This window comes from Carcharhinus amblyrhynchos, chromosome 6 (assembly GCF_965287045.1).
Source record: "Carcharhinus amblyrhynchos chromosome 6, sCarAmb.v2.hapA, whole genome shotgun sequence".
Taxonomy (NCBI): domain Eukaryota; kingdom Metazoa; phylum Chordata; class Chondrichthyes; order Carcharhiniformes; family Carcharhinidae; genus Carcharhinus; species Carcharhinus amblyrhynchos.
The window spans coordinates 102875468-102894322 of NC_137329.1; the positions used below are offsets into that span (position 1 = coordinate 102875468).

General features: G+C 42.1%; 1 protein-coding gene and 1 non-coding gene across 2 annotated transcripts in view; both read left to right on the forward strand.

Annotated features, from left to right (window-relative positions):
• The window catches only part of cftr (CF transmembrane conductance regulator), a 128229-nt gene that overhangs the window by 64400 nt on the left and 44974 nt on the right, over window positions 1-18855 (forward strand). Inside the window, exons 12-14 of the mRNA XM_080191098.1 lie at window positions 4321-4415; window positions 12566-12652; window positions 14766-15513. Of these exons, the coding sequence (XP_080047224.1) occupies window positions 4321-4415; window positions 12566-12652; window positions 14766-15513 (930 nt within the window). The remainder of the gene's footprint in view (window positions 1-4320; window positions 4416-12565; window positions 12653-14765; window positions 15514-18855) is intronic.
• On the forward strand, window positions 10581-10772 carry LOC145344590 (U2 spliceosomal RNA). The gene has a single exon (XR_013886899.1). It is a non-coding gene; the product is annotated as a U2 spliceosomal RNA (small nuclear RNA).

An 18855-nucleotide genomic window follows, 5' to 3' on the forward strand; every position in this document is an offset into this window, starting at 1 on the left:
GATGCACATGACCTGCATCAAAGTAAGAATCCAAAATTGCTCTATATCTGTGTTTACACAGCACAACCTCCAGTCATTCATGTTTACAAGAACTCCAGTCCAGCCTTTGTGTTACCACTTTCCTTGTCGAAATTTATCTTTTAATTCATTAACAAATGAATCATTTAAGTTGATCATTTGTGTTCTGCTCTTATCCACTGCAGCTGTTTTTTTTAAATAACCCTGACATACAATACACTTTTATGGTTGATGGTTTAATTATTGACAATGGAGAACAATGAGGCTCTCAGAAAATTCGAACCATTGTGGCAAAATAATTCACAAAGAGTTGCGTTCATCAAGCAATAAAAGACTGCTGTCTCAATTAGGCCGTTATGTTTGGAAAAAAAAACACAAGAATTACTTGGCTGCTTAAAATGATTTTGTAATTAAAAAGCAAGGACAATGCATGACTTTTTGAAACTAGGAAAAAAGAGTTAAAGTTTATTTGTTAGTCACAAGTAGACTTACATTAACACTGCAATGAAGTTACAGTGAAAATTCCCTAGTGGCCACGCTCCAGCACCTATTCGGGTACACTGAGGGAGAATTTATTATGGATAATGCACCTAACCAGCACATCTTTTGCTCTGTAGGAGGAAACCAGAACACCCTGAGGAAACCCACACAGGGAGAACGTACAGACTCTGCACAGACAGTGACCCAAGCCAGGGATCGGACCTAGATCCCTGCCACTTTGAGGCAACAATGCTAAACACTGTGCCATCCTTTGCCACCGTGCCACCCAGGATAGGCTATCGTTTGAGCAAGTTATAAGAATCTCAATCTAAATAAATAATTATTTAACAGTGTATATAGCGGATTGCAGTAATTCCGATGGCAAGGCCTTGCTTCCTGCCATTTGAGGAGCCAATGGGAAGTGTGACCCAGAGGACAGAATATTCCCGTCCCGCCCACCACGGGAATTGTAGCAGACGGAACACAGACCATGCAAAGTTCTGTTGATCTCAGGCGGGATTTTCCGGTCATGAGGCGAGCGCAGCCAGGAAATCCCGCCCAACAGAATCAGCAAGGATAAATCCCTGCTGACTCCGAATTCCCCACAGCCATTTCACACTCGAGTGAGCGTGAAGTGGCTGCAGGTGGGTCTTACGCTCCTCGTCTGGCGGAACGACCCTGGAGAGCTGCCAGCCAATCAGATTGGCCGGCTGCTCTTTAGACACTGCAGTGACAGCACCACAGTGTTCAGCTGAGGAAATGCTGGAGGGCATCAGAATCTGAATCCAGGTACCAAAGGGTCAGGTAAGTTCAAGGTGTTCCAGGGCAGGGTGGATAGGGAAGATCTGGGTGAACACGTAGAATGTGATCAGGGTCTTAGAAAAGAAGCCGGTGTGGGGAGGGAGATCCTGAGGCCACCAGACCTTAAGGAAGAGGAGAATGCCAGACTTCAGAAGGAAGCTTCTTTTTTTTGATTCATCCCTGGGACATGGGCATCGCTGGATGGCCAACATTTGTTGCCCATCCCTAATTACCCTTCAGAAAGTATTGGTGAGTTGCCGCCTTGAATTGTTGCAGTCCACATGTTGTGAGTTGACCCACAATGCCATTAGGGAGGTAATTCCATGATTTTAACCCAGCGACTGTGAAGGAATGGCGATATATTCCCAAGTCAGGATGGTGAGTGACTTGGAGAGGAACTTGCAGATGGTGGTGTTCCCATGTATCTGTTGCTCTTTCTAGATGTAAGTGGTTGTGGGTTTGGAAGGTGCTGTCTAAGGATGTTCTGATGATGGTGTCACCCCCAACACATCCCTTCCTGCCCGAGATGTAACTCATTTCATTTCTGGCCTTCCCCATTCAAGTTCAGGCCTTGCGCCAGCCCAGAAATTGAGACTGGGTGGGAAACGGCCCTTATGTGGCCAACAATTGGCTATTTAAGTAATGTTAAAAGTTAAAATTTATTTCTTAGTCACAAGTAAGGCTTGCATTAACACTGCAATGAAGGTACTGTGAAATTCCCCTTTAATAATCTCAACTGGGGCAAAGGTGGGCTTTTTATCCGAGGCCTTGTCTGGGAACCCAGAAGGAACCTGTGCCTTCAATTTCATGTTCCACCCCTCCCTACCTAGAAACCCGCTGGTGGGGTGATGTAGAATTTTCACCTTAACTTCTAAACCTGATATAATGTGGAAATAAATCAAAGCAAGTTAACATCAATAAAGCAATTTCGAATGCAATCTATTCGAGAGTGTAAACAGAAAGGCTAGCCAAGAAAGAAAAGCAGTATAAGGACACAGAAGTGGAAATTTTTTGACAACGGATCATTTCGTTATCATTAGTGTGCTAAACTTTAAATGCTTATTAAATGTCAATACATCTGAAGTGCACATTTTAGCTTCATATTTTCAGACAATTTTCACCTTTCCTTTCTTCCTGTGGTAGTCAAAGGCAAATTGCAAATTTAAAAGTGGGCTTCACATTCACACAAAATATCCTGTGGCATGAAGGGTTGGGCTAGAATTTTCTGTCAAGCAATGATGAGGTTAATACCAGTCACTGCTATTAATGTGCAAAAGGCCCAGAATCTTCAGGTGAGGGACAAATGTGATCTTGGTTGTGAACATCCAAAGGTTGCTGTCCCATTACCTTTGTGAAAATGATATCTCACTGTCTGCCTCACCATTGAAGTTGCCCCACTCTTAAAGTTCCTGTATATGCCATTAGATACAAACTAAACACTTCACAGAAAGTCTTGTCATTTCAAGTCTAAGCATCCTTTTAACAATTAGTCAAATGTTAATTATTACCAACTAATCACTCTGGCATTGAAAATTAATTGTTACAAATACAGAGCTTCAGTCCTTTAGGAATTAATAGTTCGAGACTCCTCTTTGTCCTTTTCTGTCCTTTTCTTGATACAATTGTTCTTTCCTTCTCTATTTCTCTTTCTGCTCCTGATTTGAAACTGGGTTCACCCTTTCAAATTTGCGCTTCCTTCTCAGCCCTTCGTTCTGATTGGTTAAAGAGATACGAGGATGCTTGCCTTATTCACACGGGTATCAAATATCCAGCTCCCTTCATTGCCCCATTACCAGCTCACACTTCCAGTAACTTACCATGCAAAAGAAACTTAAAAGCTTCATCATGCAAGAACAAGGGTGGAATTTTACCTGCACGTCACATGAGATTCATACGATCCCACCTGAGGCCAATGCAAAATGCCGTTTTCCAAGCCTCAGGGGCAGGTGTGCCTGTAAAATTCTGGTTCAAGTTTAACTAATGGAAGATGCCATTAGTCACCCTGCAATAGCAAATGATGGCCCATTATTATTATACATTAATCTGAATGCAACTGATATACATTTTTTGGATATGGCCTTTCCTATTTTTTCATAGAAATATAAATTCATATGGTACAGAAGAAGACCATTGTGCTGATTCTTGAGCAATTCAGTTGGTCCGATTGCCCCACTCTTTCTTTGGGTGGCAAGGTGGCACAGTGGTTAACACTCCTGCCTCACAGCACCAGGGACCCGGGTTCAACTCCTGCCAAAGGTGACTGCGTGGAGTTTGAACGAACTCTCCGTGTCTGCACAAGTTTCCTCAAGGTGCTCCGGTTTCCTCCTACAGTCCAAAAATGTGCACCTTAGGTTGATTAGTCATGCTAAATTACCGCTTAGTATCAGGAAGATTAGCAGGGGTACAGGGATAGATCCTGGGTGGGATTGTTGTTGGTACAGGCTTGATGGGCTGAATGGCCTCCTTCTGTACTGCAATGATTCTATATCTCTGCAATTCTTTTCTCTCAGGTACTTTTCCAACTCCCTTGTGACAATTAATATTAATCCTGTTTCCACAACTCTATCAGGCAGTTCAGTTCCAAATCCGGAATATTCATTGCTAAAATGTTCTTCTCTTTTCTGCACTACCTTCTATACTTGGGAGATTGGAACTTTAGCCAGCTGAAAAGAGGTTGATGAGAGTGGCCCAAAGAAACTTTACCCAATTTTTCCTGATTTTTTTGCCTGAAGGACATTATCTTCCATTGGCACGGCTGAAGGTGTGAACACAGAAAACATTGAGCATAAATCATCTATGTTATATTAAACATCCCACTTCAGTCAAATAGCTCACCTTGGATGTTATTCCAAGGAATTCAACATTGGACTGGATTGGATAGCCATTATTGACATCCCAGTCAACTGACAGCAACCAACACATATCCAATTGCTCAGAACATATTATTGAAAGTAATCACTTCCATTACTGCAAAATAAAAATTATTGACGCATTGATTTTTCACTTTTTTTTCCTTCCTAGGATATCACAGTGTTTCCTAACAAGGATAAGACTGTTCTTGGAGATGGAGGGATTACGCTCAGTGGGGGTCAACGGGCAAGAATTTCCTTGGCCAGGTTTGTGTGACAAATTAACATTGTAACAATAGGTTTTAAACAAAAGGGAAGTGATGTGATTGGGAAGTTCTTTCCACTGAGGAACCCATTGTTCCTGGTAAGATCATCCTTTTATAACAACCCACTCCACAGATGATTCATTTTATCAACAATTAGGATACAGCAGCAACCTGTCTTGACTGGCAATTCTCTCATCAGGAGATCACCTTTCCACTGTGGCTGATTCAGTCAGAATATTGCAGAAGGTAAATGCATTTTGTTACGTGCCTATTGTTATAATTTAGGTCAGAAACTCCAAAGTGTTTTGTGAAGACTGCCTGGATCATAAATTTTGTACTTTGAATGTGGCTAGGATAAGCATATGTTTCACTTCAGGTATGATTCAAATAACCCACTAGGGAGCTTTCATCAAACAAAGTATATTTAAGAATATAGGTTAACATGTATAGTAAGAAAATTAGCAACAACTTTTGACAATTACAGACAAAAACAAAATAATCACGATAACATATAACCCTTAACAAACCCTAAGATGTCCAATCAAGCAAAAACTTCCCATCAACAAAGAAACACTTCCCACAGGCTTAACACAGCAAAGACTAATGTTCATGTGACACTGGAATTGAGTAATTTGGCTAGACATTTGAAAATCCTGACTTTTCAGCCTTCTAACTTCTCTTTGGACATACTCAGAACAGTTTGAAGTCAGAACAGCTTCCCAGAACAGCAGGGAGAGACTCCAGTCAAGCCACCAGCAGCAAATGTTCTACTCGAGGAAGGCAAGAAGGCTTGCTTTCAGTGAACCAGCAGAATTTCCAAAACCAGGGAGAGAGAGAAACTCTTCTTTTCAGCTTGATGTCCCTTCTAAAACTAAAAACTGCAGCCAGCCAAAACAGAAAATGAAACCTTAAATTCACTGGGAAGAAATAAACTGTCCAAAACACATGACCTTCCTCCTAATAATGCAGGGTCATGAAAGATCCCAGAGTAAATACAAACAACTCAATTTAAACCACTGGGCCAAAGGGCCTGTTTCCATGCTGTAAACCTCTATGACTCTATGACACTGAAGCAACAATTAAAAGACTTCTAGCAGATGGCCTGGCAACAATGAAACCAAAGCACCTTATATCTGCAGAGAACATGATTTAAAAAAAAATTTCTTAAAAACTACACTAATGTTACACTATGGATTGTTTCAAGAGATTTCTGAGACAAATTTGAAAATTTAAAAATCACATGTGCTGCTTGGAGCTGATATTCTAATTTGTGTTTTTATTTCCTCTCACTAGTTTCCATTTTAAAATGTTACTCCCTGGTCCTATGATATATTTCACATTTGAGATGTTGAACAGGTCACCAATAATTGAACGTTACAAGACAATGAACATGATCAATTGTCTACCAATTTACCTTTCTCAATCTGACTCAAATACATTGGAACCCCTTCCCCATTTTATACATAAAGTTTTAACATATTAAACTTTATTTATTAGTGTCACGAGTTACATTAACACTGCAATGAAGTTACTGTGAAAATCCCCTTCACACTCCAGTGCCTGTTTGGGTACACTGGGGGAGAATTCAGCATGACCAATGCACCTAACCAGCACATCTTTCAGACTGTGGGAGGAAACTGAAGCACCCGGAGGAAACCCACTCAGACACAGGGAGAACGTGCAAATTCCACACAGACAGTGACCCAAGCCAGGAATTGAACCCAGCTTCCTGGCGCTGTGAGGCATCAATGCTCACCACTTTACCACCCTAGATTCCTTGCCTCAAGGAAATAATTGTGATTATTTATATTAAATACAAATTTAGTGCCATAAAAATGAACAGGGAAAAATGTGCTTGCCTAGATCATATTTGCTCTTTGAATAGCTTAGAAGCATGTAGAGATATTGCTGGGCTGTAGAATTACCAATGACCTTTGACCATCATGATGTTATTCATACTGTAACTGCTGAGGCTTCAACTTTATTCTGAGATAACAGCTTTCTGAGATATTTATCTCAGTTGATGCAGAAAGGACGTATTTCACACAATCCAACTAGCACCTAGAGTTAGATTAACATCACTGAAGTTATTCAGGGATTCTAACACTATAGTCTGAAAGAACTGTGTAATAATATATGCCCAGCTACAGTTTAAAGTTGTGCCTGATGAACTGGGTCAGTGCTTTGATTAATAGGAGTGTCTGAACAATGTTTGTTTCTGGGTTAGTGTTTGGAAAGGTTTATGAGCTAAATTCTATTCAGTCTGTACCTACAGGTTGGCAACTCATTTTAGATTCCTGAGAGAAGGTAGTGGTGTGATCCACAAATAATGTAAATGATGAATTAGGATTTGTTACTGTGTGCGGTTTCTGATAATGTGCCACTGTTACCCTTGGAGAAAACCAAAGCAGCTTAAGGCTTCATTTGAACAACTCCTGTCATGTTAGTGTTACAGGTCACAAAGTTAGCTTTATTCAGGGAGTGCCTTTATCTCACTATCATAGGATCAGAGAACTATACAGCACAGAAGAGGCACTTCCGCCCATCGAGTCCCCACCGATATGATAGAAACACTTGAACTCCCACCTAATCCCATTTACCAGCACTTGGCCCATAGCCCTAAATGTTATGATGTGCCAAGTGTTCATCCAGATAGTGTTTAAAAGATGTACGGCAACCCGTCTCTATCACCCTCCTAGGCAGCCCATTCCAGACTGTCACCACCCACGGGGTAAAAAAGTTTTTTCTCACATCCCTCCTAAACTTCCTGCCTCTCACCTTGAACCTATGTCCCCTTCTGACTGACTCCAACTGAGGGAAAAGCTGCTCCTTATTCACTCTGCCCATGTCTCTCACAACCTTGTACACCTCAATCAGGTCACCCTTCCGTCTTCTCTGCTCCAACCAAAACAACCCAAACTTACACAACCTTTCTTTACAACTTAAACGTTCCATCCCAGGCAACATCCCGGTGAATGATGGGTTTTTGATAAGAGAGGGGATTGAGGGTTATGGGGAGAGGGCGGGAATGTGGAACTGAGCCACGACAGATCAGCCATGATCTTATTGAATGGCGGGGCAAGCTCGAAGGGCTAGATGGCCTACTCCTGCTCCTATTTCTTATTCTTATGTTCTTATGAATCTCCTCTGCACCCCCTCCAGTGCAATCACATCCTTCCAATAATGTGGCAATCAGAACTGCACACAGTACTCTAGCTGTGGCCTCACCAAAGTTTTAACAATTCCAACTTGACTTCCCTGCTTTTGTAATCTGTGCCTTGACTGATAAAAGCAAATTTCCCATATGCCTTTTTCACCACCCTACTAACATGCCTTTCTGCCTTCAGAGATCTGTGGACAAACTCACCAAGGTCCCTTTATTCCACAGATCTTCCCAGTGTCCTACTAGTCACTGTGTACTTTCTTATTAAATTAATCTTTCCAAAGTGTATCACCTCATTCTTTTCAGGGTTAAATTCCATCTGCCACTTATCTGTTCATTTGACCATTCCATCTATATCTTCTTGTAGCCCATGACACTCTGCCTCACTGTTAACCACCCATTTCCAGTCACAAAACTGACATTCCCATCAAAAAGCTTGTAAGAATGGAATGGATTGTTGTGTATGTGGAAGGCTAACAACTTCTCCAAAATGAACCATATACTCAATATTTACAATGAACTGTAAATTCAAAGCTCACAAAATAATTGATAGCTACCCAATAGGTTATACTTTCCTTCCATGATCCAACTATTCTAAAGTTTAAAGTTTATTCATTAGTGTCACAAGTAGGCTTACATTAACACTGCAATGAAGTTACTGTGAAAATCCCCTCGCTGCCACACTCTTGCACCTGTTCAGGTACACTGAGGGAGAATTTAGCATGGCCAATGCACATAACCAGCATGTCTTTCAGACTGTGGGAGGAAACCAGAGCACCCGGAGGAAACACACACAGACGGGGAGAACGTGAAGACTCCGCACAGACAATTACCCAAGCTAGGAATTGAACCCAGATCTTTAGCGCTGTGAGGCAGCAATGCTAATCATTGTGCCACCTTGCCACTCCACTGTGCCACCATACAGGCATTTACTCAGCAGGGGAATCATATTTAATCTCTCTTGGTGCAGTTTGCCGCTCATTTGCTGTTTTTTGATGCTGCACAGCTTAGCTATTAGAACCAGGCAGCAAATCCCACCACCAATAGGAAAAGACTATTTTTTGTGGACAAGAGCCCAGTCAATCAGTTATATCAAAGAAGTTCAAAATTGTACTTTTTAAGATGAGCAATATTTCCCTGAATTTATGGACTGGATTTTATGGCATCTCTGCTAGCAGACTGGTGCTACTGGCACTTCTACCAGTGACAAGTAAGGTGGCATGGTGGCACTGTAATTAGCACTGCTGCCTCACAGCTCCAGCGACCTGGCTTCAATTCCAGACTTGGGTCACTGTCTATGTGAAGTATGCATGTTCCCCCCGTGACTGTGTGGGTTTTCTCCAGGTGCTCCGGTTTCCTCCCACAGGCCAAAGATCTGCAGGTTAGTTGGATTGGCCATGCTAAGTTGTGTCTTAGTGTCCAGAAATGTAGGCTGGGGGGGGTTACAGGGATAGGGCCTTGATGAGATGCTCTGTTGGAGAATCAGTGCAGATTCAATGGATCGAATGACCTCCCTCTGCACTGTAGGGATTCTACTCTTAGTGAGCTATCAGAAGTCTCATCCAACCACGCAATTGAGACTCTTAAGTGGCCAATTAGTGGACAAAAATATCAGCTGCTCAGGTAAAAACTACCTACAGTTTCATTTTTGGTGAATAGCTGCATATATTAACATTATTACTGCAGCTTTCACATTTTCGTTTGAAGTGATATGTGTTAACTTAAACACAGTTTGCCCTGAGGTTTGTCCAGTATGGGTGGGACAAACAGGTCTATCCTAAGATGAAATGTTAACATTTAATTCATTTGTTGTTTTGCATTTTTGCCAATGAGGATACAAATCTGATATTTTTCTGCCAGAGCAGCCTTTTTGTTGATAATGGTGTGCATGATCCAGTCACTATTATATGAAGTGTCTATATGGGAGGTTAGTATTTCTACCGCTTGTGTTGATCAATATAAGATCATTAATTTTTGTTTGTGTTGCAACTGTGCTGAAATTGAGGGTGAATTTGCCCCAGATCAGAGTCAACTTTGACTGTGCCAATATCAGGTTGGATCGGAGATAAATGCATAAAAATGGCTGAAATTTGTTGAAAAGTTATAAACTCTTCTGAGAAATTAGGACCATCACTGACATCTACAAAGCTGAAGGCAATCCTGAGGCAATACGTTAAGAACATCCAGTATGTATCATTACAGCTGGAGCAACATATAGAAGACAACAGTGTTGGACACAAAAATATGACTGAAGGAATCATTTTATCATTGATACTGTTAGATACTAGAGTTATTGCGTGTTGCATGGTCAAATAGTTCAGCTGAAAGGTTCTTCAGTCCACAAAGTATGCACGGAAAGCGTCCAAGGATGAAGGAAGGTTCATTAAATTGCCGTCTAAACAATTTCTTGGCAACATATCACAATGCTACAAGTGACACAAAAAATTTACCAGCTTTATTACTCATGAAGAGAAAACTGAGAACCAGGTTTGATTTACTTATACTACAGGAGACATCTGAAATAATCAAACACAATTAACAGTCACGAATCCTACAACGGGAAGGTAATTCAAAATGATGCCTATTTCAGCGTGCAGAACATGTCATGGTGAGCAGTTATACCATCAATGAGAAGTGGGTCTTGGCTTAAACCGGTCCAATCTCATATATTGTACAAGTGGTAGATGAGTTAGTTTGAGGCAACATACAGATTGGCTACACGTTCCAATGTATTATCACCATCAATGCCAGAACTAACTCAGGTTGTACCACCTTCCATTCCACCAGAGACTGTAACTGCAACTTCAGGTTAATCAGCTGGAGATTGCTGATGAATCTATTGCACAAGTCTACTGTCTGCTGAAGAGACAGTTGCACCTTTCAGGGTGGAAACACCTACTGCAAACCCTAAGAATTCTCGAAGATCAAGCACTTAAATATGCAGTAATCCAGTGCAGAGTAGACGCCCTCCAATTGTCTTCCCTATTAACTATTATAATTACTGTGTCTTCTCAGCCTTTTGGCTAAGATCAAGTGTAGTATCGACATGCTGTGCTTGGTTGAAGTCATTAGGTTACATTTCAGCTTCATTTGAAGAAATTTTTTCAAGCGGCATCTCGGCTTTTTGGCTAAGATGCAAATGAGATCAAGCCTTGGAGGAGGAGCTACACCTACTCCAATCAGCTTGGATCATGTAGATCAAGCCCAAGACAGGTGATGACAGCCCTGTCTTGTCAGCTTGGATCGGGAATATCTCAACTTGTTGGGACTCTGAATTGGCTTTAATTTGACTTGATTGGATTGGAATAAAGTTTAAAAAAAAATTACTGTGTCATGATAACTTGCCCTCCAGTGTATATACATGTTTCCTGGTGACTACGTGGGAGGAAACTGGAGCACCCAGATGAAACCCACACAGTCACAGGGAGAACATGCATACTCCACATAGACAGTGACCCAAGGCTGGAATTGAAGCCAGGTCCCTTGCTTTGGGACCTTAGAAGTATAGGGAGGCAGGGTGCAGAGGGGGAATGATATATGTACTAGAGTCATTGTTGTTGCATGGTCCCTTTAAGGACTTGGTTACATGATCAGTCTGCAACATCATCAGCTACTTTGCAGCCACTGTGTAGTTAACAGCTACCTAATAAACCTGATCTGTCATAACAGCCAAAACCCAAATGCTATCACTTTCTATTCTTTTATACTGCAACAAGTACTACAAATATTACAGATATCACTGATATTATATCTTCGAAAAGGTGATTGAAAGCCACATGTGTACAATGAATTGAACCAAGAACACAATCTTATATGCACACATACTGGGTTAACAGTTGAAAGCCTATAAAATTTCTTTCTCTGACAAGAGAATGTCAATGCAGCACAGAAGCCAGATATGCTGCCTTCGCTGAAGTGATTGCGGGAGCTGTCAACTCCAGTGTAACTGCTGTATACAATGAGACTGTGATATCTGGTAAACCTCAATGTGAGCTCTTCCTTGAGCCTTCACGCCTCCTCTCACCATGGCAGTGTCTTTTAATCAAAATGTCATTTTAGGTCACTGGTGAGCAATCTGCATGAGATCTGGGGCCCACCCATATGCAGCCCACCTGGGATCTGAGTGACACCTGTGAGACATTTTGTTGACAGTTGGCCATGTGTAGGGTTGCCACATTCCACTAATTTCCTAGTAGTTTTTTCCTACCAGTGTGACTGAAGAGATACTCATGTAAAACAAGGGTAAGTGAAGTGAGATGCATGCTAATTGCGCACAACATTGACTGTGAGAGACATGTGCTCCCTTTGCATCCAAAATGTAAATATTTATTCTGTTTTTACCATTTGAAGTTGCTAGTTCCATTAGTATGTAAACGATTAAACATTTTCTACAACTCGCTATGAAATATTTGGTGTGTATTAAATATATTTAATCTTATTCATGGTGTCATGGTTAGCGAACAAGCCTGATTTCAATCTTACGGCCCACTCAGATAAAGGAGAGCTGCTCATGCAGTCCACTCACTAACCGAAGTTGCCCATTGTGGTTCCAGCTGGTCCTAGGAGTTATTATGTGAGGTTAGACATACAAGATTGATTCCAATCTTTTTATTGATCCAAGCAATACCAGAATCATGAAGTGAGAAGTGCCTTCCTGTTCGGGGAATGCTTTCTTAGCAAATGCCAAGATCTCAGAATTTTGTATTTCGTCCCAACTGAGCTAAAAATGTGCCTAGTAATTCATAGGAGTTATCTCGGCCTTTTAAACACAAGCAATCATTGTTTTGCTAAATTTTATGAGACGAAATGATAAAATTAATAACTTCACAGAGTTGCTTGTTACGACACTGCCAATCGTTACAAATTTACCAGGAAACTGGTTGCTTGACTCTAACTTCATTTATCTGGGGTCAAATGGGTTATTCTCACTTTCATGCCAAGCTATAAAAACTTTATTGATTTACCTGGCTATATCTTTCTGCCTGCAGAGCTCTATATAAAGATGCTGATGTGTATCTACTGGATTCACCTTTCAGTCACCTTGATGTAACTACAGAAAAGGACATTTTTGAAAGGTATCTTGCAGAAAATATTTAACAGATTCAAACATTCACTGTAAATATATTCAATGCTCTTAATCCTTTCTTAAACACAGAATGTTGGGCCTATAAATAATTTGAATTAGAATTGAGATGGGTGCTCTGTGAATGCATTATTACAATCTTTTTATTCATTTGTGGGACATGGGTGTCGCTGACTGACCAGCATTTATTGCCCACCCTTAGCTGTCCTTAAACTGAGTGTATCACTCAGCCATTTCAGAGGTCAGGTGAGAGTCAACTACATTGCTGTGGCTCCCGAGTCACATGTAGGCCCGACTAGGTCAGGATGGCAGATTTCCTTCCCTAAAGGACATTAGTGAACCAGATGATTTTTTCAGACAATGGTTTCATGATCATCAGTAGATTCTTCCTTCCAGATTTTTTTTGTTGAATTCCAATTCCATCATCTGCCATGGTGGGATTTGAACCTGGATCCCCATTAGCATTAGCAGAGTTTCTAGATTAATCGTCTAGTGATAGTACCACTCGACCATTGTTCTTCCCATCTATAGTGACAGGGAAACCGTGGTATGAAATGAGGTGTGACTTTCCTCAACAGAAATCTGCTTTACAAAATTGCAGTGGAAATAGCTGACCAATTTGTATCAACTCATAGGTTTAGATATTTTAATGTGGGCAATAGAGGACAAATTTGTAAAATGGCAAGTACTTATCTAGCTTTGCTATCCAAATAACATACACAGTTACTTTAAACAAAACTTGTTTTTTACTTTATTCAGGTATGTTAATAATTAATTTACTCAAAAACAGTAAATTTCTTGCTAACTTGGATTTTTGTTAAACATTTCAAGTGGTCATTCCACCCACTCGATACTTTCTGAAAGATGGAAGACTTTAGCACTGACATCACAATAGTTATAGATTAAAGTTTTCTTTAGGCTTCTGTTAGACAAATACAGTATTGTGGTTTGGTAGATCTTTAACACATCAGACAGGAGGTAGCTCAGTTTCCTTTTTTTTGTACTTAACAGACAACAGGCAGTTTTATTCCATCAACAAGAATGAGCTGTTCTGTTATTTCCCAAAGTTCACTGATTGAATCGGATTCTTCAAGTTATTTGCAGATTTGGTCATTTCACATTTGATAGGATATTGTGGGCAGCACGGTGGCACAGTGGTTAGCACTGCTGCCTCACAGTGCTAGGGACCCAGGTTTGATTTTTGGCTTGGATCACTGTCTGTGTGGAGTTTGCACATTCTCCCCATGTCTGCATAGGTTTCATCTGGGTGCTCCAGTTTTCTCCCACAGACTGAAAGACGTGTCTCTAACCAAGGGGCATTGACCCAAAACAGGCACCGGAATGTGGCGACAAGGGGAATTTCACAGTAACTTCATTGCAGTGTTAATGTAAGCCTTACTTGTGATGAATAAATAATCTTTAAGGGAACTGCAGTTAATATGATAATTAATAACAAATAATGATTATATGATTAGGAGATCAGAATAAGATAGTCAATTGTAGGCTTGTTGGCTACCTTACCTTTCTTGTGTATATGTCAGCCGTTAAACTGATACACAACCTATTCACTTTATGCCCAAGTACACTAATAATTATTTATAACACAAACGTGAAGCTTTCATTTTATTTGTTCATGGGATGTGGGCATCACTGGAAAGGCCAGCTTTTGTTGTCCATCCCTAATTGCCCTTGAACTGATTGACTTGCTAGGCCATTTCAGACAGCAGTTAAGAGTCAGCCACATTGCTGTGGGTCTGGAGTCACATGTAGGCCAGACCAGGTAAGGACAGCAGATTTCCTTCCGTAAAAAAAGTTAGTGAACCAGGTGGGTTTTTACGACAATTGACAATGGTTTCATGGACATCATAACCAGATATTTATTGAATTAAAATTTCAACACCTACAAAGGTGGAATTCAAACGAGGTCCTCAGAGCAAAATGCTGGGTCTCTGGATTACTATTCCAGTGACAATATGACAATATCCCTACAACATTGCCTGGCACAATTGCTTACAATTTGATTAATCTCTTAAAAGTTAAATTAATCAATTTTCATCACAATGATGTAAATGGACCAGATAACAATGTGCATTTTTTCTTAATAGTTGTCTTTGTAAACTGATGGTTAACAAAATTCGAATCCTGGTGACTTCAAAACTGGAACATCTAAAGAAGGCGGACAAAATCTTGCTCTTGCACGAGGGGCACTGCTATTTCTACGGGACCTTTTCCGAGCTTCAGGGCGAAAAGCCAGACTTCAGTTCACAGCTGCTGGGTTCTGAGGGCTTTGATAGCTTTAGCCCTGAAAGAAGAAACTCTATTCTCACTGAAACCCTTCGGCGTTGCTCTGTGTCCTCGGGAGACGGGGCGGCTTTGGGAAGCTTCAGCGAGACTCGAAAAGCATCGTTTAAGCAACCGCCAACGGAACTCAGCGAGAAAAGAAAATCGTCACTGATAATCAATCCAATAACCTCAAACAAAAAATTTTCCCTCATACAAACTGCTTTGCCGCACCCGCAGGCGAACGGTATCGAAGATGCTATCGGTGAGTCGAGTGAAAGGCATTTTTCCCTCATTCCAGAAAATGAGCTGGGGGAGCCCACCCTTCCCCACAGCAATATATTCAAAAGTGAGGTTCCATTTCAAGCACACAGGCGACAATCCGTACTGGCACTCATGATAAACTCTTCGTCAAATCCAAACAAGATTCATGCACGGCGCAACACCGTGCGCAAAATGTCGATGGCTTCTCAAACCAACTATACTTCCTCTGAGATAGACATTTACTCCAGGCGCTTGTCTGAAGATGGAAGTTTCGAAATTAGTGAGCAAATAAATGAAGAGGATCTGAAGGTACGTTAAAACGCTACAACACCAAAAGTTAGACTGTGACATTTTTCAATATAAAGCAACACAGCTTCCCAACAATTGGAGTCCGTTTAAAAAGAATACGCAACAACATATTAGAAACAAAATCCTGTTTAGAATATTGATGACAGCTACAAATTGGCTGTATGAAGAATTAGTACTCTCTTTGTATCATTGCATGGAATATTAACATTTATTGCCCATCCCTAATTGCTCAAGAAGGAGGTGGACCTCTTTGGGTGGAATTTTCCCATCCTGCCCACCATGGGAATCGTAGTAGGTGGGGTGGGGGGGGTGGTGGCAGAGCGTGTAAATGTCCAATGAGCTCAAGCGAGATTCTGTTGTAGGAAAAATGTTAGAATCCGTGATCAAGGAGAAAATAGCGAGGCATCTTGAGGAGAATTGTTTGGTAGAGCAGACGCAGCACGATTTCGTTAAGGGGAAGTCGTGTCTGATGAATTTATTGGAGTTCTATGAGGATGTGTCTAGGGCGGTGGATAGAGGAGAGCCGGTGGATGTGGTGTTTCTTGATTTTCAGAAGGCGTTTGACAAGGTACCTCACAAGAGGTTATTACAGAAGGTCAGGGGGCATGGAGTTGAGGGTAGGGTGTTAGCATGGATAGAGGATTGGCTGTCAAATAGGAGGCAGAGAGTGGGGGTTAATGGGTGCTATTCGGATTGGCGGTTGGTGACTAGTGGAGTGCCCCAGGGGTCGGTGCTGGGGCCTCAGCTGTTCACCATTTATATAGATGATCTGGAGGAGGGAACCGAATGTATGGTGTCAAAATTTGCTGATGACACCAAGATTGGTGGAACGGCAAATTGTGCGGAGGGTGTGGAGAGTTTGCAGAAGGATCTAGATAGGCTGGGCGAATGGGCCAGGAACTGGCAAATGGAATTTAATGTTGGCAAATGTGAGGTTGTCCACTTTGGTAGGAATAATGGTAGGAAGGACTATTACTTACATGGCGAAAAACTGCAGCATGCGACGGTGCAGAGGGACCTCGGGGTCCTTGTGCATGAGTCGCAAAAACCCAGCCTGCAGGTGCAGCAGGTGGTCAGGAAGGCGAATGGGATGCTGGCCTTCATAGCAAGGGGGATTGAATATAAAAGTAGGGAGGTCTTGCTGCAGCTGTATAGGGCACTGGTGAGGCCGCAGCTGGAGTACTGTGTGCAGTTTTGGTCGCCGCACTTACGCAAGGATATTTTGGCCTTGGAGGGAGTGCAGAGGAGGTTAACTAGGCTGATTCCGGAGTTGAAGGGGTTGAACTATGTGGAGAGGCTGAATAAACTAGGCTTGTACTCGTTAGAGTTTAGAAGAATGAGGGGAGATCTCATTGAGTCGTGTAAGATGTTGAATGGGATGGATAGGATAGAGGTGGAGAGGCTCTTCCCGCTCAGAAAGGACAGTAGGACTAGAGGGCACAGCCTCAAGATAAAGGGGGGGCGATTTAGAACGGAGTTGAGGAGGAACTTCTTCACTCAAAGGGTGGTGAATCTCTGGAATTCTCTGCCCGTTGAAGTGGTGGAGGCTGCCTCGCTCAATATTTTTAAGACATGGGTTGATAGGTTTTTGATAGGCAAGGGGATTAAGGGTTATGGGGAGAGGGCGGGAATGTGGAACTGAGCCATGACAGATCAGCCATGATCTTATTGAATGGCGGGGCAGGCTCGAGGGGCGAGATGGCCTACTCCTGCTCCTATTTCCTATGTTCTTATGTTCTTGGCTGGAAAATCCCGCCCATTGAAAAAATATTATTTACAAGTAGACTTACATTGACACCGTAATGAAAGTACTGTGAAAATTGCCTAGTCATCACACTCCGGCGCCTATTTGGGTACACTGAGGGAGAATTTAGCATGGCAATGCACCTAACCAGTATGTCTTTCAGACAATGGAATGAAACTGGAGCACCCGAAGGAAACCCATACAGACATGAGGACAACGTGCAGACTATGCACAGGCAGTGACCCAAGCCAGGAATCAAACCCAATTCCCTGGTGTTGTAAGGCAGCAGTGCTAACCACAGTGCTGCCTCACTGAATACAACTGAGTAGCTTGCTAAGCCATTTCAGAGGGTCATTAACAATCATTCACATTGCTGTGAGTCTGGAGTCAAACATAGGCCATATTAGGGAAAGTCAGCAGATTTTTATTTGAAAAGACATCAGTGAGCCAGATTGGTTTTTATGACACTCTGCTTGTTTCAAGGTCATTTTTACTGATTTCATATCCAGATTTAGTTCATTTTAAATTCTCCATGGGGTTCAAACACATGGCTCTGAATTATGAATCTAGGCCTCTGGATTACTGATCCAGTAGCTTTACCACAACACTGCCCTACTCCTACTCTGAAGAGTCAAAAAGAAAATACTGTATGTTAACGTCCCATTCCAAAACAAGGGTTTGAGCTTAACAGTCTTGGGCACAATGGACATTGGGTGGAATGTTCCCAAAAGATGGCAAAGTATCAGGTTCTGACTGGAAACATACATGTTGCTGAGTTTTATTTCCCTGTCTTCTGACAATTTGTCAAAAATAAGCAGAGAGTGTGTTTTGCATCATCATTCTTGAGGAGTGGGGTCTAAATACACCAACAAGACCAGCTCCACAGAAACCAAAAGAGAAAATGCTGGAAAATTTCAGCAGGTCTAGCAGCATCTGTAAGGAGAGAGCCGAGCTGACATTTCGAGTCCAGATGACTCTTTGTCAAAACTAAAAGGCATAGAAAATGGGAGTTATCTATACTGCAGGGGGAGGGAATGAAAGATGAGTGATAGCTACAGGATGGCAGTCCATGGAAAGAATAAAGGGTGTGAATGGCCAAACGGCAGAGAAGCTAAAATGAGAGAGTAATGTGTTGGGTGGTGGGGGGGGGTGCAGAGAGGGGGGAGGGGGTAGGGGGGTGAGGGGGCAGGGGGGAGGGGGGAGGGGGTTGAGGGGGTAGGTGGTGAGGGGGTAGAGGTTGAGGGGGTGGGGAGGAGGGGGTAGGGCATGGGGGGGCAGGGGGGAGGGGGTAGGGGTAGGAGTGGAGGGAGGGGGAGGGGGGAGTGGGGAGGAATGGATGGGACAGAGGTATAATTTAGAAAAGGGGTAGCAGAGGGAGAAAAGGTAAGGGAAGAGAGATAAAGTCCACCGAAAATTTATGTCACTTAAGTGCAATGTTATCCTGACTTAACTAACACGTGACCCACATCCATGCAGCAAAAGCAGAAAGAGATGCGAAGGTGAAGTTTCTTCTTTGAGCGCAGTCGGTTATTCCAATACAGATTGTGCTGAAAGTCACAACTGTTTTGAAAGTGTTCCCTCCTGCTCCAGTTTCTGGT